This window comes from Fusarium verticillioides, chromosome 4, assembly GCF_000149555.1.
Source record: "Fusarium verticillioides 7600 chromosome 4, whole genome shotgun sequence".
Lineage (NCBI taxonomy): Eukaryota > Fungi > Ascomycota > Sordariomycetes > Hypocreales > Nectriaceae > Fusarium > Fusarium verticillioides.
This window is the reverse complement of record NC_031678.1, coordinates 1,474,417-1,491,449: the sequence shown is the minus strand read 5'-3', so window position 1 is coordinate 1,491,449 and position 17,033 is coordinate 1,474,417. Positions and strand designations below refer to the sequence as shown.

Genomic DNA, 17,033 nt, shown 5'->3' with positions numbered 1-17,033 from the left:
TGTGCTTTCGATGCACCTCTCATGTCCACGGCTGTAGCTAATTCACTACAACTGTATATCCATTTCTTTCTTCAATAACGTGGGTCCATTCAAAGATGCACAGGGCTGAATTCCATTCTTGTAATCGATGCCCCACAATCAAAGTGACGCCGTTTTCTTGGAAGTCCGGAGTTAGAGGACTTTGAAAGCTGATCCTCGTCCGCCGAGATCAACATAGGCCTTCCCATACTCCACCTTAATCTTGACCTCTAGTCTCCAAGGATCTATATCTCATACTACTACTTTACCATAACGTTACATATTTTCTCCTAATTAGTATTTCCAAGGGATCAGTCATTCGTATCCGTTTCCGAGGAAGCCGACATGGCAGCAGCAACTGAGGATGCCGATGGTCCGCTTCTGAGGAAGAGAAGACGAATTGTCATATCGTGCACTGAATGCCATCGAAGAAAGCAGAGGGTCCGTAACTATAGATTACGATACATTTGTCTCATAAGAAACAATTGGACTGAAAATATCTCTAGTGCGACCGCGAACAACCATGCAGCAATTGCAAGTCTCGAAATAAAGAGTCAGCTTGTGTTTATGAAACAGGAGCCCCAACAGCCAAGCAGAGCAAGCAGACAACAAAAGCAGCGCCGATTTACTCGGATACATTCGCTAAACAAGCCGGGCCATTACCACCACAGTCTGTTGGCTCATCAAATGAGAGGCCAGACGAGCCTCTGTCATCTAAGGTAGCTGACTGGGGCTACGCTCATAATGGCGCGTCTACTATGGGTATACTCAAACGCATTGAGACGCTCACAGATGGTGAAGATGGGCCCCCGGATCTAACATCTCGCGATTCCTCTGGAGGCTCTCCCGGCAAAGAGCTTGCCCTCAAGGAAAGGTACAAGGCTATAATTCGACAATTACCTGCCCGGAATTACATCGAAGAACTCGTCGAGATGTACATGCGCGGCTTCAACTGGCAGTACTATCCGATAGACCCTGACATCTTTTATGCGCAGCTCGATGAATGGAATTCGTTGCCGTTCTCGGTATTCTCAGATGTAGGTCCCAGCGGCCTGAGCCCCGAACTACGAGCCTTTCCAGCAGTTGTATTTCAAATTATAGCAACGGCCCTTCTCCTATTGCCCGAGAAGCCAGATTCCACCTTCGACTCCCTCAAATTTGCTGGAGGTATGAGATTCGAAGACTTGGCTGTCGAGTATAGCGAGTCAGGGCAGGCAGTTCTTGACCTTTTGGGGAAGAAGAACTTGTCTCTATCTACAGTGCAAGCACAATTTCTCAGAGCGTCATTCCACAAGTTTACAGCAAAAGTTACAGATGCAGTAAGTTCCTGTTAGGAGATGATACCTAGAGAAGTATCGACTGATGTTGGGTAGTGGCACACCATTGCAATTGCGATTCGCGATGCTCAGGACCTGGGAATGCATCGTGACAGCTTAGATCCCAAACCAAAAGATGCAAGCGTCGAGAGCATTCTCGAGAATCAATGGCTGATTCAGCGAAGGAGACGTATCTACATCCTGCTCGCCATCTGGGACCTCAACTGCGCGATGATCCTTGGACGACCAGGAACCGTCGACTGGAATCAGACTCTTCCTACACCTCCAGTCGATGCGCCTATACCTCAAGATCGCACCAAGATGCCAGTGGTTCCTCGAAGCGAAGATGATCATCCTACACCGGTCACTCGGCTCCTGTGGAACTACGAACTCTGTGGGCCTTTGCGGGCTATTCAGAACCTTGAAGTCGACGGTTCATATCCTATGGACCCTGCCAAGATTGACGAGATTCACCAACGTATTTTGAATCTCGATAAGAAGATACCGGCTTCCTTTCGAATGGAGAACCCCGATACACGGTGGGACCACTTGCCAGAGGCACACTGGTATCCTGCAAACCGATTCTACTTTGCGAGCCTTCACGAGTTCAGTAAGATGGCTCTTCACAGGCCCTTTATCTTCAATCGCCTCGAAAGTCGAGTGGAAGCTATTCACGCGAGTCTGAAAACACTCGAGATTCAGAAAATGACATTCGAAGGTTTACCCCCAGACTCGTGGAGGAACTTCATGTTATTTTTCGCTAGTTTCGATGCAATTGTACTCCTAGCATCTGTGTATATCTTGTTTCCACGCGAGCACACGGAGTACACCGACAAGACGATAGAGCACTTTCAATGGACGATCGAACGGTTTTCGGCCATTCAAGAGCGCAACCCGTTGGCCAAGTCGGCTCAGGGCGTGCTACGAGCTATTGTTGCTCGATTCAAGAGAGCGATGAACAAGACCCAGGCTGGCTCCTTGCCATCTCTAGTTACCAGCTCTTCAGAGGGGTCAATCAAAGCAAACGTAGATTCGACAACACCAAGTAGCTCATCTCTAGGTGGTAGTGAGTTTTCGGGACTGGACTCGACATGGATAGTACCTTCAGCGGACAACCTGAATGCGATGGCCCCTTTCTTTCCGACAGGAGATCTTGTTTACAATGACCTTACGGCGGGCCCCGGCATGACTATGCTTCCTCTACCCCTGCAAGATGGCCAAGGAGATATTGGCAATTATACCATGTGGCAATTTGGAGGCGGATGGGGAGATGATACAGTTTGGCAAATGCTGAACCAGTTCCCTGCTGCCACGGACGGGAGCATTCCCGACATCATCTAGGATCTTGAAATTGCCAGATGGTCGAATTTTGTGGTAGACTCACCGTGCAAACAGTGAGCGCGTATGCTCTCCTTGATTTCACAATAGTCGGTGGTCTTCTCTCTTTTATTCGTAAGGATTGACTCACAGCCTGATTTCACATTTCGCATTTTCCAGCGCTTGAGTAAGAACTAGTCGAAACCTGAATGAATCAGACTAAAATACTTGACAACTCAGAAGTTGGCAGAGCCTGGTTTCCTGCCCCAAAATATGCTGCATATGTTAGGAACGTATCAAGGCAGACAAACTGTCGCATCTCACAGGTAGACTATATTCTCCACTTATACGAATGGTCTCTTGAAGTCTAAAGCTACAGCCATTGTGATACAGAATAAACGGGCAAATGCTTGAATGAGACACTATGCCTCAGGGCTCGCCAGCTCTGGCAGTCCATAGTGGCAAGGCGTTATAGTCAATGCAGTTGCACGCGTACGGCAATAAGGGCGGTTGTTGATTGGACAGGTAATATCTTTGACACGCGGAGCATGTCGCTTGCACGGGCGTCTGCATGATCAGGCTGAGGGCTTGAGCCCCGAGGATAGGCTGTCAGGTAGACGGGAACTGAAGTTGGGGGCCTCAAGAGCCGATGTTGGTCTGCTGTGTCACCTACTGTAACCCGAAAACCAACGCTGCCGTTATTTGTCTGCTGTGGTGGTGGCGAATAGTCAAGTCTTGTGCTTGATTTACTTGCGGCTGGATGTATTAATCACCGTATGTGCATAATGCTCACGGGTTTAGATTGGAGGCGTAATGCGCATGTCTGTGTAATTGAAGATTATACAAGCTCCGTGTGAATATGAGACCAGGATAGCCTATGATATTTGTGGTTCATGGAAAGATTAGTGAGAAAATCAAAGAACATAATACATGTTGATGAGCAAAGTGTATGTCTTTTGAGGTCCCGTGTTTTTTGTCTCAGCGCTAATCGTACAGTAGATGAATCAATGAGACGACAAGGCTTTTTCCAGATCAAACGGCAGAGTGGAGTTTGGCTATATGTAAGGCGAATCGACATAAAAAGCCGCACACTTGCATGACCATACATACGCAGTTATTTGGTATGCCGAAATATAAACAGATTCCAGGAGAGAGAAACAAGAAGCCAGGATATTGAATTAGCATTGGCCTCCTGATTCCAGCATTTCGCACCCAATCATATATTCACGCCTGGCGAGATGGAAGTACCTTTGTAGTCCTTTGGTTTGTGTCGTTCTATCAATAGGTGCTCAGGCGTGGCGTTGAAGCCAATCAGATTGACCCGGGGTTCGATCTTTCACCTTTGGCGCGCGTCTCCACTGTGGGTCTGCACCTGCAGCTTGCATGGGCAAGGCCGTGGGCTGACGATCCCTGCTTAACTGTGATCGCTGACGGGAAGGAGCCAAGTGTGCTATAATAAATCGTCAATTTGAGTACCCAGAGGTATGAGATAACGCAGATCCTTGAATACAGTTCCCAGCGGCATCCCATCAGTCATGTGCAGTTTGAGATTTGTGCATTCAGAAAATCTGCAAGTTTTCCTTTTATCATAAGACTGAATTCCGTTTCCATGATACGTCCTTTTGAAAGATGGTTAGGTCAGGGTTATAAGAAAGGCTGTGCTCAACTTTTCTGTCACCACATTTTAGCCAACCCAACTTCGGCTTTTATCGAGGCAAGGTCGCAAGGAACACGACGTTTAAAAAAAAAAAAAAAGTTTTTGCGAAAAGTCGCACATCAAATCTAACTCGATCGCATTCAGTTGATATAAGATCAACATCAACATCATCTTCTTTTCACTAACAATTTTCCGTCTTTAATTCGACCCGATCGATCAAAGGAGTCTCCAGTTGCCAATAACGAAGCCGAATCAAGAGCTCAGCTCGGTTTGATTGCTTGCTTGCTTTTCTCGGCAACTGAACTCACTGACTCTTCTTTCCTTGTCTCATCTCCCCCAAACGTGCACACTACTTTACCTTACTTTATACTCGCACTGCGCTGCACTACACTGCACTGCACTTTCCTTTCTCCCACCCCTATACATACAAACCCAATCCCCTTGCGCCGACGGAGAAAGGGTACCTACCCAAGGTATCTACTACCTTTTGCCTTACTTATTAGGGTGTGCATGTTGTTGGCTGGCGGCGTGCAATTACAGGGCCAACAGCTGATCTTTTTTTCTCTTTCTTCTCCCATTTATTATCCAACTCTCTCATAATCGAGAACTCTGACACGCGCCTTTCTCCAACTCCTGTCTTCGCGCCACAAGAGACCTCCAGAATGGCATCCAATACTCATATGAATGACTTGGTCAGTCGATTTAATGCTCTCCAGGCCCGAGAAATGCCTGAGCAGAAATATATCAAGGTCTGAAATCCGCCCCTGTACTTTCTGCAGTATCCTCCTTGTAACTTCATACCTGTTGTCCTATCATTTCTGACTCTCATGACAGGACCTTGTAGAAAGATTGCATGCTCTGCAAGAAACAAATCATATCCTCCAAGAAAAGCTTGCCGACGCTAACTTGGGTTTGAATCATATGAGCCAGCTCCGCAAACTCTATGAAGGCACTCGACTGCAATGCGAAACGCTCACTGCGGACCTCAGTAACCTCAGGGTACATACATGTCACTCACCGGCGCACAGAGCGCAGAAGCTGACATGTCCAGGGTGCTAATAACTATGTCTTTATCATCATGGACGGCAATGGCCTTATTGTACGTTATCTCGTCTTGTATAATCTCATCCAGCTCGCCCTCCCAAAAGGCTGTCTGTCGTGAAAAAAAAAACACCTCACTAATTATCATGCAGTTCGACAATCGATTTATCAAGCAAGGCCGCGAAGGTGGTAAGCAGGCGGCGCATGCTCTACTTCTCTCGGTAGCGAGGCTTTGTCCTAGCCTGCCATCGTCTTTCGAAATTTTCTGCGACGTTCTGGTCAACATTGCCGAGATGGGCCGGGCCCTGGTGAATGATGGCAGCATTGATGACCCAAGTCTTTTTCATGAATTTGCTATCGGCTTTACAGAGTCCAAGTCTTCTTTCAACTTTATTGATATTGGCTTGAGTAAAGGAACACTGGTTCGCAAGATCCAAGGTGCGTCCAACGCCTGGTGAAATGGCCAGAAATTTCATTTGACTGATGTGCATAGAAACGGCAATATGGCATTTGGGATGCTATAACTGTAGACACGTCATGTTAGGCATCGGCCATGGTGCCCAATATGCTCCTTTTCTGCGCACAGTCAACGAGGCCGGGGATGGCAGAATGTGTGTCTCCGTAATTCTGGGAGAACCTATAGTACGCGAAATCGAGGCCTGTGGCAACACTGTTCATGCGCTTGACGGCAACATCTTTCGCACGACCAAACTCGTTGATAAGACTTTGATAGAGAAACCGAGTGTCCAGCTTACCGAGGCGACTAAACCCCAGGGTTCACCGGTAGCTCGCGCTGCAACGACACAAGCAGTACTGACGCCCGCCACGAGTACTTCGTCCATGTCGCCTCCACAAACTTCCTGGGCCAAGATCACGAAAAGCGCCACTCCCCCTCCCAAACTTACCATGCCTCTACCTCCCAAACAGGACAAGACCAAGCTTGCGAGTAAGGTACCTCCTCAGCCAGCTTGGAGCCCTGGACCTCGGGGCCGTGATCCTCCCATCACAGTTGGTATTCCAGCCATGGAAGACATAAAGCGTCGTGAGGACTCCGACAAACTTTGCAACAACCACTTTCTCCGTGGTCCCTGTACCAGAATAGGTGCTTGTACTTTCAACCATACGTTCAAGCCGACAAAAGAGCAGTTAAAGGCACTCGCAATGCTCGCCCGGCAGAATCCCTGCATCAACGGACAAGATTGCGATGTCGACGACTGCATATATGGACACAACGTAAGTTCTTTCAACTTCGAAAACCTTTGTTGCTAATTGCTGACTTGGCCACTGTAGTGCCCAAATGTAACGAATGGTGTGTGCACTCGGTCGCATTGCAGATTTAAGGTCGACGGCCATCCACCAAATACCAAGTTTACCAACAGCAAGATACACGAGAACTAGCTATAGCCATCATGTGTAGCGTTTGCAACAGGTTGCACGGCACTCGGCTGGCACAGTCTCGGACTTGATCCGGTGTACACTATAGTCACTTCATTTCCTGATCACACAGTTTTTAATGTTCATTATACGAAGGGCTAGGAAGTTCTACTACGCCTGCGGCAGGCTTTGCTACGGAATGGGATAACTGAGCTTCGATAGATTGATTGACTTTATCATTCATACTTGTCAAGTTGCTGATGTGATTTTTTTTATCCTCGGTGAAGGCGCCCATGCTCTTATCCTGGTGCATCACTCATAAACTAAACAGAGGGTCTAATATTCACCGGTTTAAATACTTCGTATCTCGTTCATACCCAGGCCTTGATGTCAATGGCTCTCTAATCGCAGATCTCCAGCCCTTTTGCTTCTCATGCCAGCAATTGTCCAAGGTTATTCTTATCCTAAGGGGCCTAGAGCTACCTCGATGTTGTCTAAGTTGTCAATTATGATACAATCTCAAATTTTTCTATATGGCCGTATAATTTTCACTTTATGGCATTCTTGTACGGTAGTCAATAACAAAGTTTACTCTTTCTGACCCTTTATTTTCGTACCAATAGGAATTACCCTCGGTGAGCTCGGTGAGCAACAGCTTTACCTATACCCCACATTGAGGCTCATCCCACACCGGGCCTGGTGAACTTCATGGGCAAAGTGCCACCTTCCATGTCCCACTTGTACCCCATATCTCTCAACCTCACCTCAACCATTACCGACCCGAGTCCTTGGGCCTCAATTGCACTCTCCCGACGAGTAGCCTCGCCCATATCGAGCTCGGTCTTTTCTCGACCGCTGGAGGATACTGACACTTACCAAACGTCCCTTCAACTTTACCCCTCCTCCTCCTCGTTCACCAACCGCAAAAATGTCCCACCCAAGAATAGAAGAGGTGTCGGACAGCGACTTCGACTCTGACCCTGCCGAGGCCGATATCGATGACTTCGCCGACTCCGATATCATGCGCCGAGTCGAACCCTCCGAGGCCGCTCCTAAAACAGTTCCCGCTGCTGCAGCTCCTCCTCGTCAGATGCCCGCCATCGTCCCCGCCGACGCCCCTGCTGGCGGTACCATGCCCGCCTCAGCCGATCGATCTGCCTACGCCGATTTCCAATGTCTCTACCCTGTCTACTTCGATGCATCACGATCCCGCGCAGAGGGCCGTCGTGTGGGCGCTGGACTCGCGGTGAAGGACCCCCTCGCGCGAGAGATCGCAAACGCCTGCTCGAGACTACGCCTACCAACACTCTTTGAGCCTGAAAAGGTGCATCCGAAGGATTGGGCGAATCCTGGCCGTGTCAAGGTCGGGCTGAAGAAGACGCCTGGTCACCCTGTCAAGAACAAGCATCATTTGTACCGTCTGGTTGCTGAACACTTGCGCGAGAACCCTACGACCGAAGACAGTCCCGGTCTGCGTGTCCGCATCGGAGGCCAGCTACAGCCCGAGGCTGGAAAACCCTATCCCAAGCCCGCTGTGCCGCGCGGGTGGAAGATGGGCGAGTTGGTACCATATCTAAGTGCTGCTATGACGGGTGGTGGTGTCTCTGAGAATCTGTTTAAGGATATGATGAAGGAGATGCAGGGTGGCGGAGACCCAATGTCGGCTCTTATGGGTGCACAAGCAGGTGGCGGCGAAGAGAGCAGCAGTGGTGGTAGTAAGAAGAAGAAGGATAAGAAGGGTAAGGGCAAAGCATAAGGGGATCCATTGTACGGAATGTCGAGGGTGCCATGATCTGGGAAGGATAGAGATACCCAGCGATCAAGCATGATCACATATGAACAAAAAAGATGAAAATGATTCAAGATTCAATCCCTAAAAGCCCCTGGATGTCAGGGGTGGTTTGGCAAAGCTTGCTTCTGCTACGTAGATTTGCTATTCGTTCCCTCATACCAACAAAATCCACCAGAATTGATGAAAGACAAAGACGAAATCAAGGGGTATGTAATACTCTATAATCATACAGCCAACCGGCCCTGCAGAGCCTCCCATTCCTGCGATCCCACGATCTGGACACCCCTTCCTGAGCCTGGCACAACCTTTCCGTCCACGCCGGGCAACTTAATACGTAGACGAGCTGCTGTGGGCGTCTTCTTTCTCCGTTCAGCATTGGCCGTTTGTCCTTGGAGAACGCGGGCCTTCTTGAGGACCGATTCCTGCCAGGATTCCCAGCTTGCATAGTCCTCCATCTGCTTGGCTGCGTGATACTGCGGCGTCGATCGCACAGGCTTCCAGGCGAGCTTGTCTTGTGGCAGGGAAGAGAAGTCGTAAAGAGAAGCGGAAGACGCCATCTTGACGAGCTCGCTGAGGACGTCCTTGCCTTCGGCTGCGATCATGTTGCGGCGCTTTTCAGCGACAGAAGTAGGCTTCTTGAGTGGCTCAGCCAGCCATTCGTATTTATGTTGCTCAGATGTACGAGCCCGGCGGTTATCCTCGCGTAAATATCGAACTGCAGATTGGAGACTCTCGATATCTTTCTTAAGGGCATCCATCTCGCGAGCTGTGGCAACGGCTCGTTCTTGACCAGCCTTGGCTCCAGCAGCATCTGCGCCATCAGCATAAGCGCGGCTATCGCTGGCAATCTTCTTCCACTTGTCGCGTTCTGATTCAAGATTCTTGAGCTCACGATCTTGCTTCTCGATATCTTCCTTGAGGCTCCCGATCTGCTGGCCTGAAGCCTCAAGCTCCTCTTGCAGTTTGGCAATGCGATCAATGTTAGCTTGGGCATCACGCATTCTGGACTCAAGTGTCTCGATCTTGAGGACAGCAGTACTGAGATGCTCATCGCGCTGGGCGATGGTACGACGAGCCTCACTGTGCTCCTCTTTGAGGCGACGCAGCTCCTCCTCTGCGTCAACGGGGATGGTCTTGAGAGCCTTGAGCTCTTGTGAACGCAGTCGCCAGGGCGCAGGAGTGACATCGAATTCTTGAACCTGATCCAGGTCGGTAGCAAGCGACACCAGGTCACTAATTTGTGTGGTGACGGCTCGCAACTTGGACAAGTAAGTAGAAAACAGGTCCGACTCGCTTGATGTGCTGACAGAGAGGACTGTCTTGTAAACAGCAGTTTGTACCTCTGCATAGGTGAAGGGCTCAGTGCGACCCTCATCAGCAGTGAACAAACTGTGGATGCCGAGACCGATCTGTCGTGCTAGATCAGCAAGTTCTTGCGTTGCCTCACAACATTGCTCAAACGCTTCGTTGGTGTCTGGCAGTAGAGACAGAGATCGCGTGCGCAAATCCTGGAGGGCGCGGACAGCCTTGGCAGCGATGACCTTTGTGCCTCGAGTATGAGTAACAACTGCCTCAGACTTCTTCGCGAAGTGCTGAGCCAGCTCATCCTCTTCACCCTCAGCGGGAACCACTCGCTGAACGAGGCCTCGCACAGTGGTAAAGGAGACGGCTGCGGAGTCGAGGTGGCTCTGCATGACCATGGCCTTCATGTGAAGATCGTCAGCATAGTTAGCCAGGCTGTTAGAGATGTGCACCTCTCCCAAGTGAGAAAGGAGGGCAATGGTACGTTGCAACTCGTCGGCGCAAGTCTTCTCCTTCAGGTCGTCGCGGCGAAGACCGTCAATCCAGACGTTCAAGGCTCGCTCAACAGGCTCTAGCTCGTGCAGTGCGTTCTGGTATTTGGAAAACTGCTCGATGGTGCAGTGCGTCATGTCGTTGACGAAGCGATCGCACATGGTAGACACCCAGACGAGTTTATCCGAGGCATCACATCCAGCAAACACATCGTCCTCGTGTCCAGGATGAGGCTGTCCGTTTAGTCGTTCGCGGATGAAGCTGTTGAGGAGGTTCGCCTTGAAGGCCACCCGACGGAAGCGAAGCAGGGACAGAACAGAATCCTGGTCCTCCTTGTAAGTGTCAGGGAGGAATAGCTTGACAATCTCCAGGTGTTGCTCTGCTTCCTGGGCGTCCAGTCGTCGAAGTTCAAGGTCAATGGTCTTGACTTGAGCCTTGGATGCCGAGATTTGAAGTTTCATGTTGAGATCCATCATGGCTCTGGATCGGTCGTTGAGTTTCTCTGACTCGCCTTCAGTCACAGCTTGTGAGGCCTTCATGTCGTCCAGGTCGCTCTGCAGACTTGTCACCAGCTCCCGGAAGCGTGAGAGGGTATATTCCATATCCTCTAGCGACTCTTCTTGCTGGGCAGCTCGTCGAGCCTGCTCAGCAATGACACTATCCTTGAAGTCGAGTTCTTCTTGCATCTCTTTCTCATTCTGCACGTGATTAATCTCGAGCTCGTCGTTGATTTCCTTCAGGCTCTCAAGATCATCAATGACAGCCTTCAACTCTTCGATCTGCTCAGACATGCTCATGTTGCGTTCCGTCAAGTCTTCAATCATGTCTTCAGCGCCAAGCGCATTATCGAGTTGTTGACGTAGATCTTCCACGGCACTTTCTGACTGCTCCAGCTTTCCGCGGCACTTGGAGAATTCCTCCTTCATAGTGTTGAACTCTTTTACGTCTTCCTCGAGCCCTTTGATCTGACCTCTCAGTTCTTCCTCTGTGTCCTGGGTTATATCGCGTAATCTCACAAGAGCTTCCCTTAATCGTTCGTTCGTCCGTTCCATCTGCAACCAGCCTGAAGTTGCTCGTTCTTCGGGAGCCATTCCTTTACTGTACTCTTCGTTCTCTTCCCGCAAAATCTCAACTTCCAATTCCATCTCTTCGGCTTTCTCCTTCAGGGCCTCCAGCTCGGCCTTCAGAACGTCCGCTGTTTCTTCCGCCATTTCTCGGTCGAGTGTTGCTAGTTCCAATATGCTCTCGTGCTCTGCCTGAAGCTCTTCGACGGAATTGAGTCGCATTTCCGCCTCTTTCAGCATCTTCTTCAGCTCTGTATTTTCCTGCTGTTGCGGTTGGTATTTTTGTTGCAGCATTTGAATGACGCTCTCGAACTTGTCTCTCTCGCCCTGGACTTTGTCGAGTTGTTTCAATTTGTCTCGATCTTCGGTACGTTTGCGCTCTAAAACCTTCAATTTGGCCTTGAGGTCTTCGATTTCTCTACTTGCGGCCGTACTTGCAGCAGGACGGGGTCCGGTGGTCGTAGATGAAGGTTTTCGTGCTGCAGGGGGTGTGCTTGTTCGCGATGAAGGGCCACCTGTAAGTTTCTCAAGCGCCTTTGTTCTGGCTTGAACAGGGCTTCTGGGTTGAGGTGAAAGAATGTCCCCATTATCCTTAATAGGGGAAGCTACGTCATCTCTGTCCGAGGAGCCTCTTCTGGCTTGCGAATCGACAGATGTCCGTCTGGCAGCTGAGCTTGGCCGTGATGCTGGCCGAGATGCTGGTCGTGGTGGTCCTCCTAAAGATATGCGGCTTGTCGTTGTCCTCGGCGCTGCGGATGCAGCTCTTGCTGTGCCTGACGAAGTAGATACCTGTCTTGTTCGAGCAGTTGGTGGCGGAGGACCCATGGATGTTCGTGGTCCCCCAACGGATGGGCGCGACTTTGCTCCAACGGAAGGGGCGCGCGCGTTCGATGGTGTTCCTGTTCGGGATACAGTGGTGCTCGAAGCAGCACTCAATTGCTTTGTGGGTGATTTCGTGGGCGACTTGAACCTGGTTAGCATTCAACTCAACAGCTGTACAACAGCACCTACTCTCGCAATGCTTGTCGGCCGTGACACTCTAGGTACTGGGCTAGGACTGGGAGCATTGAGGCTCTTTCTTCTACCCAGACCTGAATCCCCTGCCGCGCTCGAGGCTCTACCTGAAGTGGGTGCGAAACTGCTTGGTCTTGCGGCAGGCTTCCGAGCAGTCGGCTTTGGTGTAGGTGCTTGTGCGATAATCTTGGCCATCACAGGTTTGACAAACATGCCATAGCCCATGGGGCAATCGAAGTAACGCTCTCCCTGAACGCTTCCATCGTTTTTGCCCGTCTTGGTCTCCAGCTCAACGCCTATCCATTCTCCGACCTGAAAGTGAGTGGTGCCCACGAAACGAACGATGGCCTTGGAGCCATCGTTTAGTTGGACAGTCTGCCCAGGCTTGAAATCCGGCATTATAAGGTGTTGTCGAGATCGCAGGGCATCGTGTCGGCACCGTTAGTGCTTGAGGTGTTCTTGAACGGTGTCGGGGAGGGGAGTCGTCGGCCTTTTCTTTGTCTTTGTTGATGCTGGGCAGTCTCCTGAGGCGCGTACAGTACTAATTAGACGGGAGGGGAGCTGTCTGGGTGTAGTGCGTACTTAGGTAGTGGAGCGGTACTTGAGTTACCTAAGTCCCTAGAGTCGGTCGCGGGCGCGTTTACCTCACGGATAAATAGGTACGATGGCGGCAGTCATTCCCGGCGTTTAGCGGTTAAGGTACGTACATTTGCTGCAGGGGTAAACTCAAACTCCACCGATTTGCAGGGATTGGATATCAATAGCTGCATCTGCTTCCCTTATAAGACGTCAGGTGTACATATGCCGAACAAAGAGAATAGGAAGATACTGATCTCTATAAGCTATAATTAGCATTCAAGGTCATATTCTTTGTTTGTTTAGTCTCCGGACTTGGCTCAGACTATGATCATCATTGGAAACGAATGTAAATAAACAAACAGATCTGAGAGTATTGACGCCATGGACTCCTACTACTAAACTTTACATGTTTACTCCCATTCATTGACAGGAATGTGATATTAACTGAACCAGCACATTTTTCCTCCAAATAAACAACCCCATCGGTTATGCGGTGCTGTAAGCTTTATCCTCAGATCCAGGTGTAGGTAGTCTTGGCAATATCCTTTTCATCGCCCACTTCCAAAAAGAGATCAGAATTATCGTATTTCGATCATATCAGCGTCCCTTGTCGACTTTCTCTCTGAAGCTCCCTCCCCGCACCCATTCAATGACTTCAAAAACAATTCGTCGTTCAGTTGCATCATCCAAGTCTTTACCCACCGCAACACGGACAACCATGAGCCCCTTGAATGAATCGACCGTTCCGCACTTCGCGATCTCGTCCTCTAGACTTGGTTTCACGTAGATAACAAGGTCGGGATTGATGGTACCGCGCCAGAGGGTGGCCATCCACTGCCAATGGTCGATCGGTGCATAGGCGTCCGCAATGGGTATCGTACAGGCGAACGAGTCCGAAAGAGTGAGGCTGAATCCTTCCTTAATAAGGGCAACCGGTATCTTTGAACTACCGTTGTCATCTCGTGATGATTTGGAGGCGTTGTCCTCTTCAAATGAACCACGTTGTGAAATTGGTGAGTCCGAGTCCCTTTTCCGCTGTGAGCCACGCAGCGATTCGGTTTGGCTGGTGATGTGCTTTACCATCTCTCGTGACTTCTGGTGCCATTGTATCATCGTTTCAAAACATGATGCAAGGTTGTGGTTCGAGTCTGAAGGTTCGTCGTTATCCTGGGAGCCAGTTTCGTTGCTTTTGGTCTCGTCTTCAGTCATCTGTCCCCAGGTCTTGAGCGCGATTTCGTTAGAGGTCGAAAGTGCTCTCTCAACCAGCAAGCCAACCTGCTTCAATATTCTTGGTTTCGGCCCCTCTACAGCAATGACAGCCCCTCTATTCTCGACTTTCTCGAGAGACAAGGTTCCAGAACCTAGAGAGCTGATCGGAGTGTGATTTATCTTAGAAAGTACAGATAGCTTTCGCGTGAATGGAATAGACATGACCATGGCCTCCACGCTTCTAGCTTGGGGGTCTCGAGCATTCGATATTCCAAGCCCCGTAACTGGAGTCTGGAGCTGTCGAATATCAACCTCTTGTGTATTCGTGGGAGACATGGCAGTTTGAGTCTGCAGTGGGGGAAGTCTGAGGGACTCGTCATCATAGGAAGGGTGCTGGCCTCGATGTTCCTGGCCAGGCCAAGGTCCTCCTGCTGCTGGTCGAGGTGGGGGAGGCATCGGGCCTGATTTTGATCTAGTAAAGTACGGCTCGGGCAGAGGCGTGACAGGGTACGGTCTCTGAGGAGCCGCTCCAAGTGACAATGCCCGTCCCATTGTCCCTGGCGATGATATCGGGTGATAGCCGACAGCAGTGTTGTAGCGGCGCCTCTTCATTTCTGGCGACTCGGGGCCGTATTCCTCTCCTTCGCGATAAGGAGAACGCTTGGAGGCCTGTTGTTGTTTCATAGCCAGATTACCAAAACTTGCACGACGAGCTGCCTCGGGATCACGCAAAGCCGGTGTGTATGGATATGGGGGAGCTCTGCCCTCACTTGCCACTGGTGTGGGAGGGTAGGGTGTAGAGGGCGTTGAAGGGGTTGCAATGCACCGGAGGTTGCACTTTAAACATCTTCCAGATTCATCAGCGGAGACAGATCCTGATCGGAGGCCTTGCGACTTGTTACCACGTCGTGGCTGATAGCGGTAGTCAGGGTACTGTTGCTGATGGCGTTGCTTTTCTTCATCTGCCAGTGCTTTCCAGTTGTCTTTGACTTCTTGCGGCTCGTCCTTCCACTGTTCTCCAATGATCTTGGAGATGTCAGGGTTGGATAGGTTTGGGTTGCGAGCGACAACTTGTGCTTGGTGATGCTGGCGATACAGTATGAAAGCTATTGGTGATGGTCAGTTATGATGCTGAATATATATCGGAGGATGATTGTGCATAAATGTTGTCACTGTCCACAACTCCAAGCTTAACTATCATGACCAGCGAAATAGTATTTCAACAAAGAAAGAAAAAATAAAGAAGCGACTCACCATTCCTAGGTCGTGGGATCTTGGGCGCCGGAGTGCAGAGACAGATATCTCTTGTAGCTTCATTGCTTGCCATACTGCTCGGCGTACTCAGTTTGAGTCTCTCAAATCTACCATAACTAGCGTCAGAAGTGTTGATGGGAGCGGCACGTTTTCTACCCAAGCCAGCAGTGCGAGGACTAGGAGAGTCTGGAGTGTCGGGGAGTGCACGAAAGGCTCGCGGCCTATCGTAGTCACCAGAATCCATGGGGGAGTGGGCCGGGGTCATAGCCTGGGAGGGCGTAACCAAAGAGATGACCTGTGTCATTTTTGCTTGACTTTTCCTTCTGCTTTGCTTTGCTTTCCTTTCCTTTGGTTCCTCTGACGGGCAAGCGAACGGGAAGTGGTAGACCCTGTACCCTGGTCTCGATGTCGTTGAGATTGAGGCCGAGAGATGAGCTGAGGAGACGACGCAACTTCTTGATGAGGTAGATATAGGAAGTAATAAAGATAGAATCAATGATCGTGTGCTATTCTGGCCTTTTCTCTCCTCAGAATAGGCTCTTCTCTTCCTTTTTCCCCTTCTTGACTGAAAGAAGATGGGATGATTCTCGCAGTGTTGGGCCACTGTCTGTCTGTGCAGGGCCGTGTCTTTGTGTGTTCAACGGTAGCCCATTCAGTAGCCTCCAAAGAACAATGAAACTGCTTGCTCCTGTAATGCCTGTCTCTTTCTTTCTTCCTTTCGCTTCCTTTCTTCCGTTGGGGCCTAATGTGGGAAATTAGGCGTGGCTCATTATCGCCTCCGTCTTTGATCTCTTGTCTTGTCCTTCTCTTGTTTCTTTTATTAGATCCCCCAGAGTTCCCTTCTCTTCACTTCTTTTCTTGCCGCCTCAACTTCTTAGCCTTTCTCTTATCATCCAATGACACCCTCTTGTTCTTTGATAAACTCAGCTCAACTCTCCCACTGTGTTCTTTACCAATGCGCAAGATATATTAGCCGTTCTGCACCAGAGCCTGTTAAGAGTAAACAGCGGGGAATGCCCTTGCATGTCCCGGTTCTCTGCAGGTTTGGCTTAGAGCTTGGTCCTGCGTCTGCACATTATATGTATGGCCCGGCCTGTCGGCAGTAACAGCTGCACTTCCGTGGCCACTCGACCACTAGGAAGTGTACGGCACCAGGAACAGGGAACAAGGTATTTGCCGCAGTCGGGTGCAGTCCCTAGTAAAGTAGGACAAAAGAGAACCGGGGTCTGTTAATAAGTTAAAACCTGGGGACAGGTGAGAGAATGAGAGTGTGTGGTAATATGAGCGAATGTGATAGGACCCAGCGAAACAGGACGGAAAACAAGAAACGCTCACAAAGAGAACCACGACCCACGGACTCTGCCATGATATATCATCTTTTCTCCCTTTCCTCCCTGGTCCATCTTTTTGTCTCCCCATTCAGAGCACGTCCACTCATTATGATGTGAATACCGATCCTCAACTGGTCCAAGCACAACACATTCTGACTCTAGCAGTCTAACTAACCCCTTGTTAATTCCAGCCTCATCCAACAACGACAATGCAGTGTAATGTCGAGCCGGAATGTGGACTACGTCTAGTCTGAGTCTGGGGCTGGAATGCTT

The 17,033-nt window shown here is 49.9% G+C and overlaps 5 protein-coding genes across 6 annotated transcripts; 3 read left to right on the top strand and 2 right to left on the bottom strand.

The window, feature by feature from the left end:
- Window positions 1–363: 363 nt before the first annotated feature.
- FVEG_04827 (hypothetical protein) lies at window positions 364–2,675 on the top strand (the record flags this gene model as incomplete). Its single annotated transcript, XM_018892731.1, has 3 exons — window positions 364–459; window positions 525–1,337; window positions 1,392–2,675. 3 exons carry the CDS (start codon window positions 364–366, stop codon window positions 2,673–2,675), a joined length of 2,193 nt encoding a protein of 730 aa, XP_018749472.1.
- A 1,711-nt stretch (window positions 2,676–4,386) lies between these two features.
- Window positions 4,387–7,011, top strand: FVEG_04826 (hypothetical protein). 2 transcript variants are annotated; one of them, XM_018892729.1, is made up of 6 exons: window positions 4,387–5,057; window positions 5,143–5,307; window positions 5,360–5,407; window positions 5,502–5,787; window positions 5,843–6,582; window positions 6,640–7,011. In XM_018892729.1, the coding sequence occupies exons 1-6, from the start codon at window positions 4,971–4,973 to the stop codon at window positions 6,745–6,747; spliced, it is 1,434 nt and encodes a 477-aa protein (XP_018749470.1). In that variant the 5' UTR covers window positions 4,387–4,970; the 3' UTR covers window positions 6,748–7,011. The 2 variants fall into 2 exon arrangements, with proteins under 2 accessions (XP_018749470.1, XP_018749471.1); XM_018892730.1 differs by having other exon boundaries at window positions 5,143–5,407.
- Window positions 7,012–7,433: 422 nt separating this feature from the next.
- Window positions 7,434–8,671, top strand: FVEG_04825 (signal recognition particle subunit SRP19). The gene has a single exon (XM_018892728.1). The coding sequence runs from the start codon at window positions 7,652–7,654 to the stop codon at window positions 8,477–8,479; it is 828 nt and encodes a 275-aa protein (XP_018749469.1). The 5' UTR covers window positions 7,434–7,651; the 3' UTR covers window positions 8,480–8,671.
- Window positions 8,571–13,009, bottom strand: FVEG_15550 (dynactin 1). Its single transcript, XM_018904689.1, has 2 exons — window positions 12,385–13,009; window positions 8,571–12,336 (listed from the first exon to the last, which is right to left on the bottom strand). The coding sequence occupies exons 1-2, from the start codon at window positions 12,784–12,786 to the stop codon at window positions 8,740–8,742; spliced, it is 3,999 nt and encodes a 1,332-aa protein (XP_018749468.1). The 5' UTR covers window positions 12,787–13,009; the 3' UTR covers window positions 8,571–8,739.
- Window positions 13,010–13,270: 261 nt separating this feature from the next.
- On the bottom strand, window positions 13,271–17,021 carry FVEG_04822 (hypothetical protein). Its single transcript, XM_018892727.1, has 2 exons — window positions 15,430–17,021; window positions 13,271–15,281 (listed from the first exon to the last, which is right to left on the bottom strand). Exons 1-2 carry the CDS (start codon window positions 15,731–15,733, stop codon window positions 13,564–13,566), a joined length of 2,022 nt encoding a protein of 673 aa, XP_018749467.1. The 5' UTR covers window positions 15,734–17,021; the 3' UTR covers window positions 13,271–13,563.
- Between the last annotated feature and the right edge of the window lie 12 nt (window positions 17,022–17,033).

What these genes read in the sequence shown, in the direction of transcription:
- FVEG_04822 (XM_018892727.1), bottom strand. Translation starts at nt 15,733, where the DNA reads ATGACACAGGTCATCTCTTTGGTTACGCCCTCCCAGGCTATGACCCCG. An exon ending in GATCCCACGACCTAGGAATG is followed by an intron (nt 15,282 to 15,429) that starts GTGAGTCGCTTC and finishes CATCACCAATAG; the next exon opens with CTTTCATACTGTATCGCCAG.
- FVEG_15550 (XM_018904689.1), bottom strand. Translation starts at nt 12,786, where the DNA reads ATGCCGGATTTCAAGCCTGGGCAGACTGTCCAACTAAACGATGGCTCC. An exon ending in GGCCGACAAGCATTGCGAGA is followed by an intron (nt 12,337 to 12,384) that starts GTAGGTGCTGTT and finishes ACCAGGTTCAAG; the next exon opens with TCGCCCACGAAATCACCCAC.
- FVEG_04825 (XM_018892728.1), top strand. Translation starts at nt 7,652, where the DNA reads ATGTCCCACCCAAGAATAGAAGAGGTGTCGGACAGCGACTTCGACTCT.
- FVEG_04826 (XM_018892729.1), top strand. Translation starts at nt 4,971, where the DNA reads ATGGCATCCAATACTCATATGAATGACTTGGTCAGTCGATTTAATGCT. An exon ending in CGGACCTCAGTAACCTCAGG is followed by an intron (nt 5,308 to 5,359) that starts GTACATACATGT and finishes TGACATGTCCAG; the next exon opens with GGTGCTAATAACTATGTCTT. An exon ending in ACTGCATATATGGACACAAC is followed by an intron (nt 6,583 to 6,639) that starts GTAAGTTCTTTC and finishes TGGCCACTGTAG; the next exon opens with TGCCCAAATGTAACGAATGG.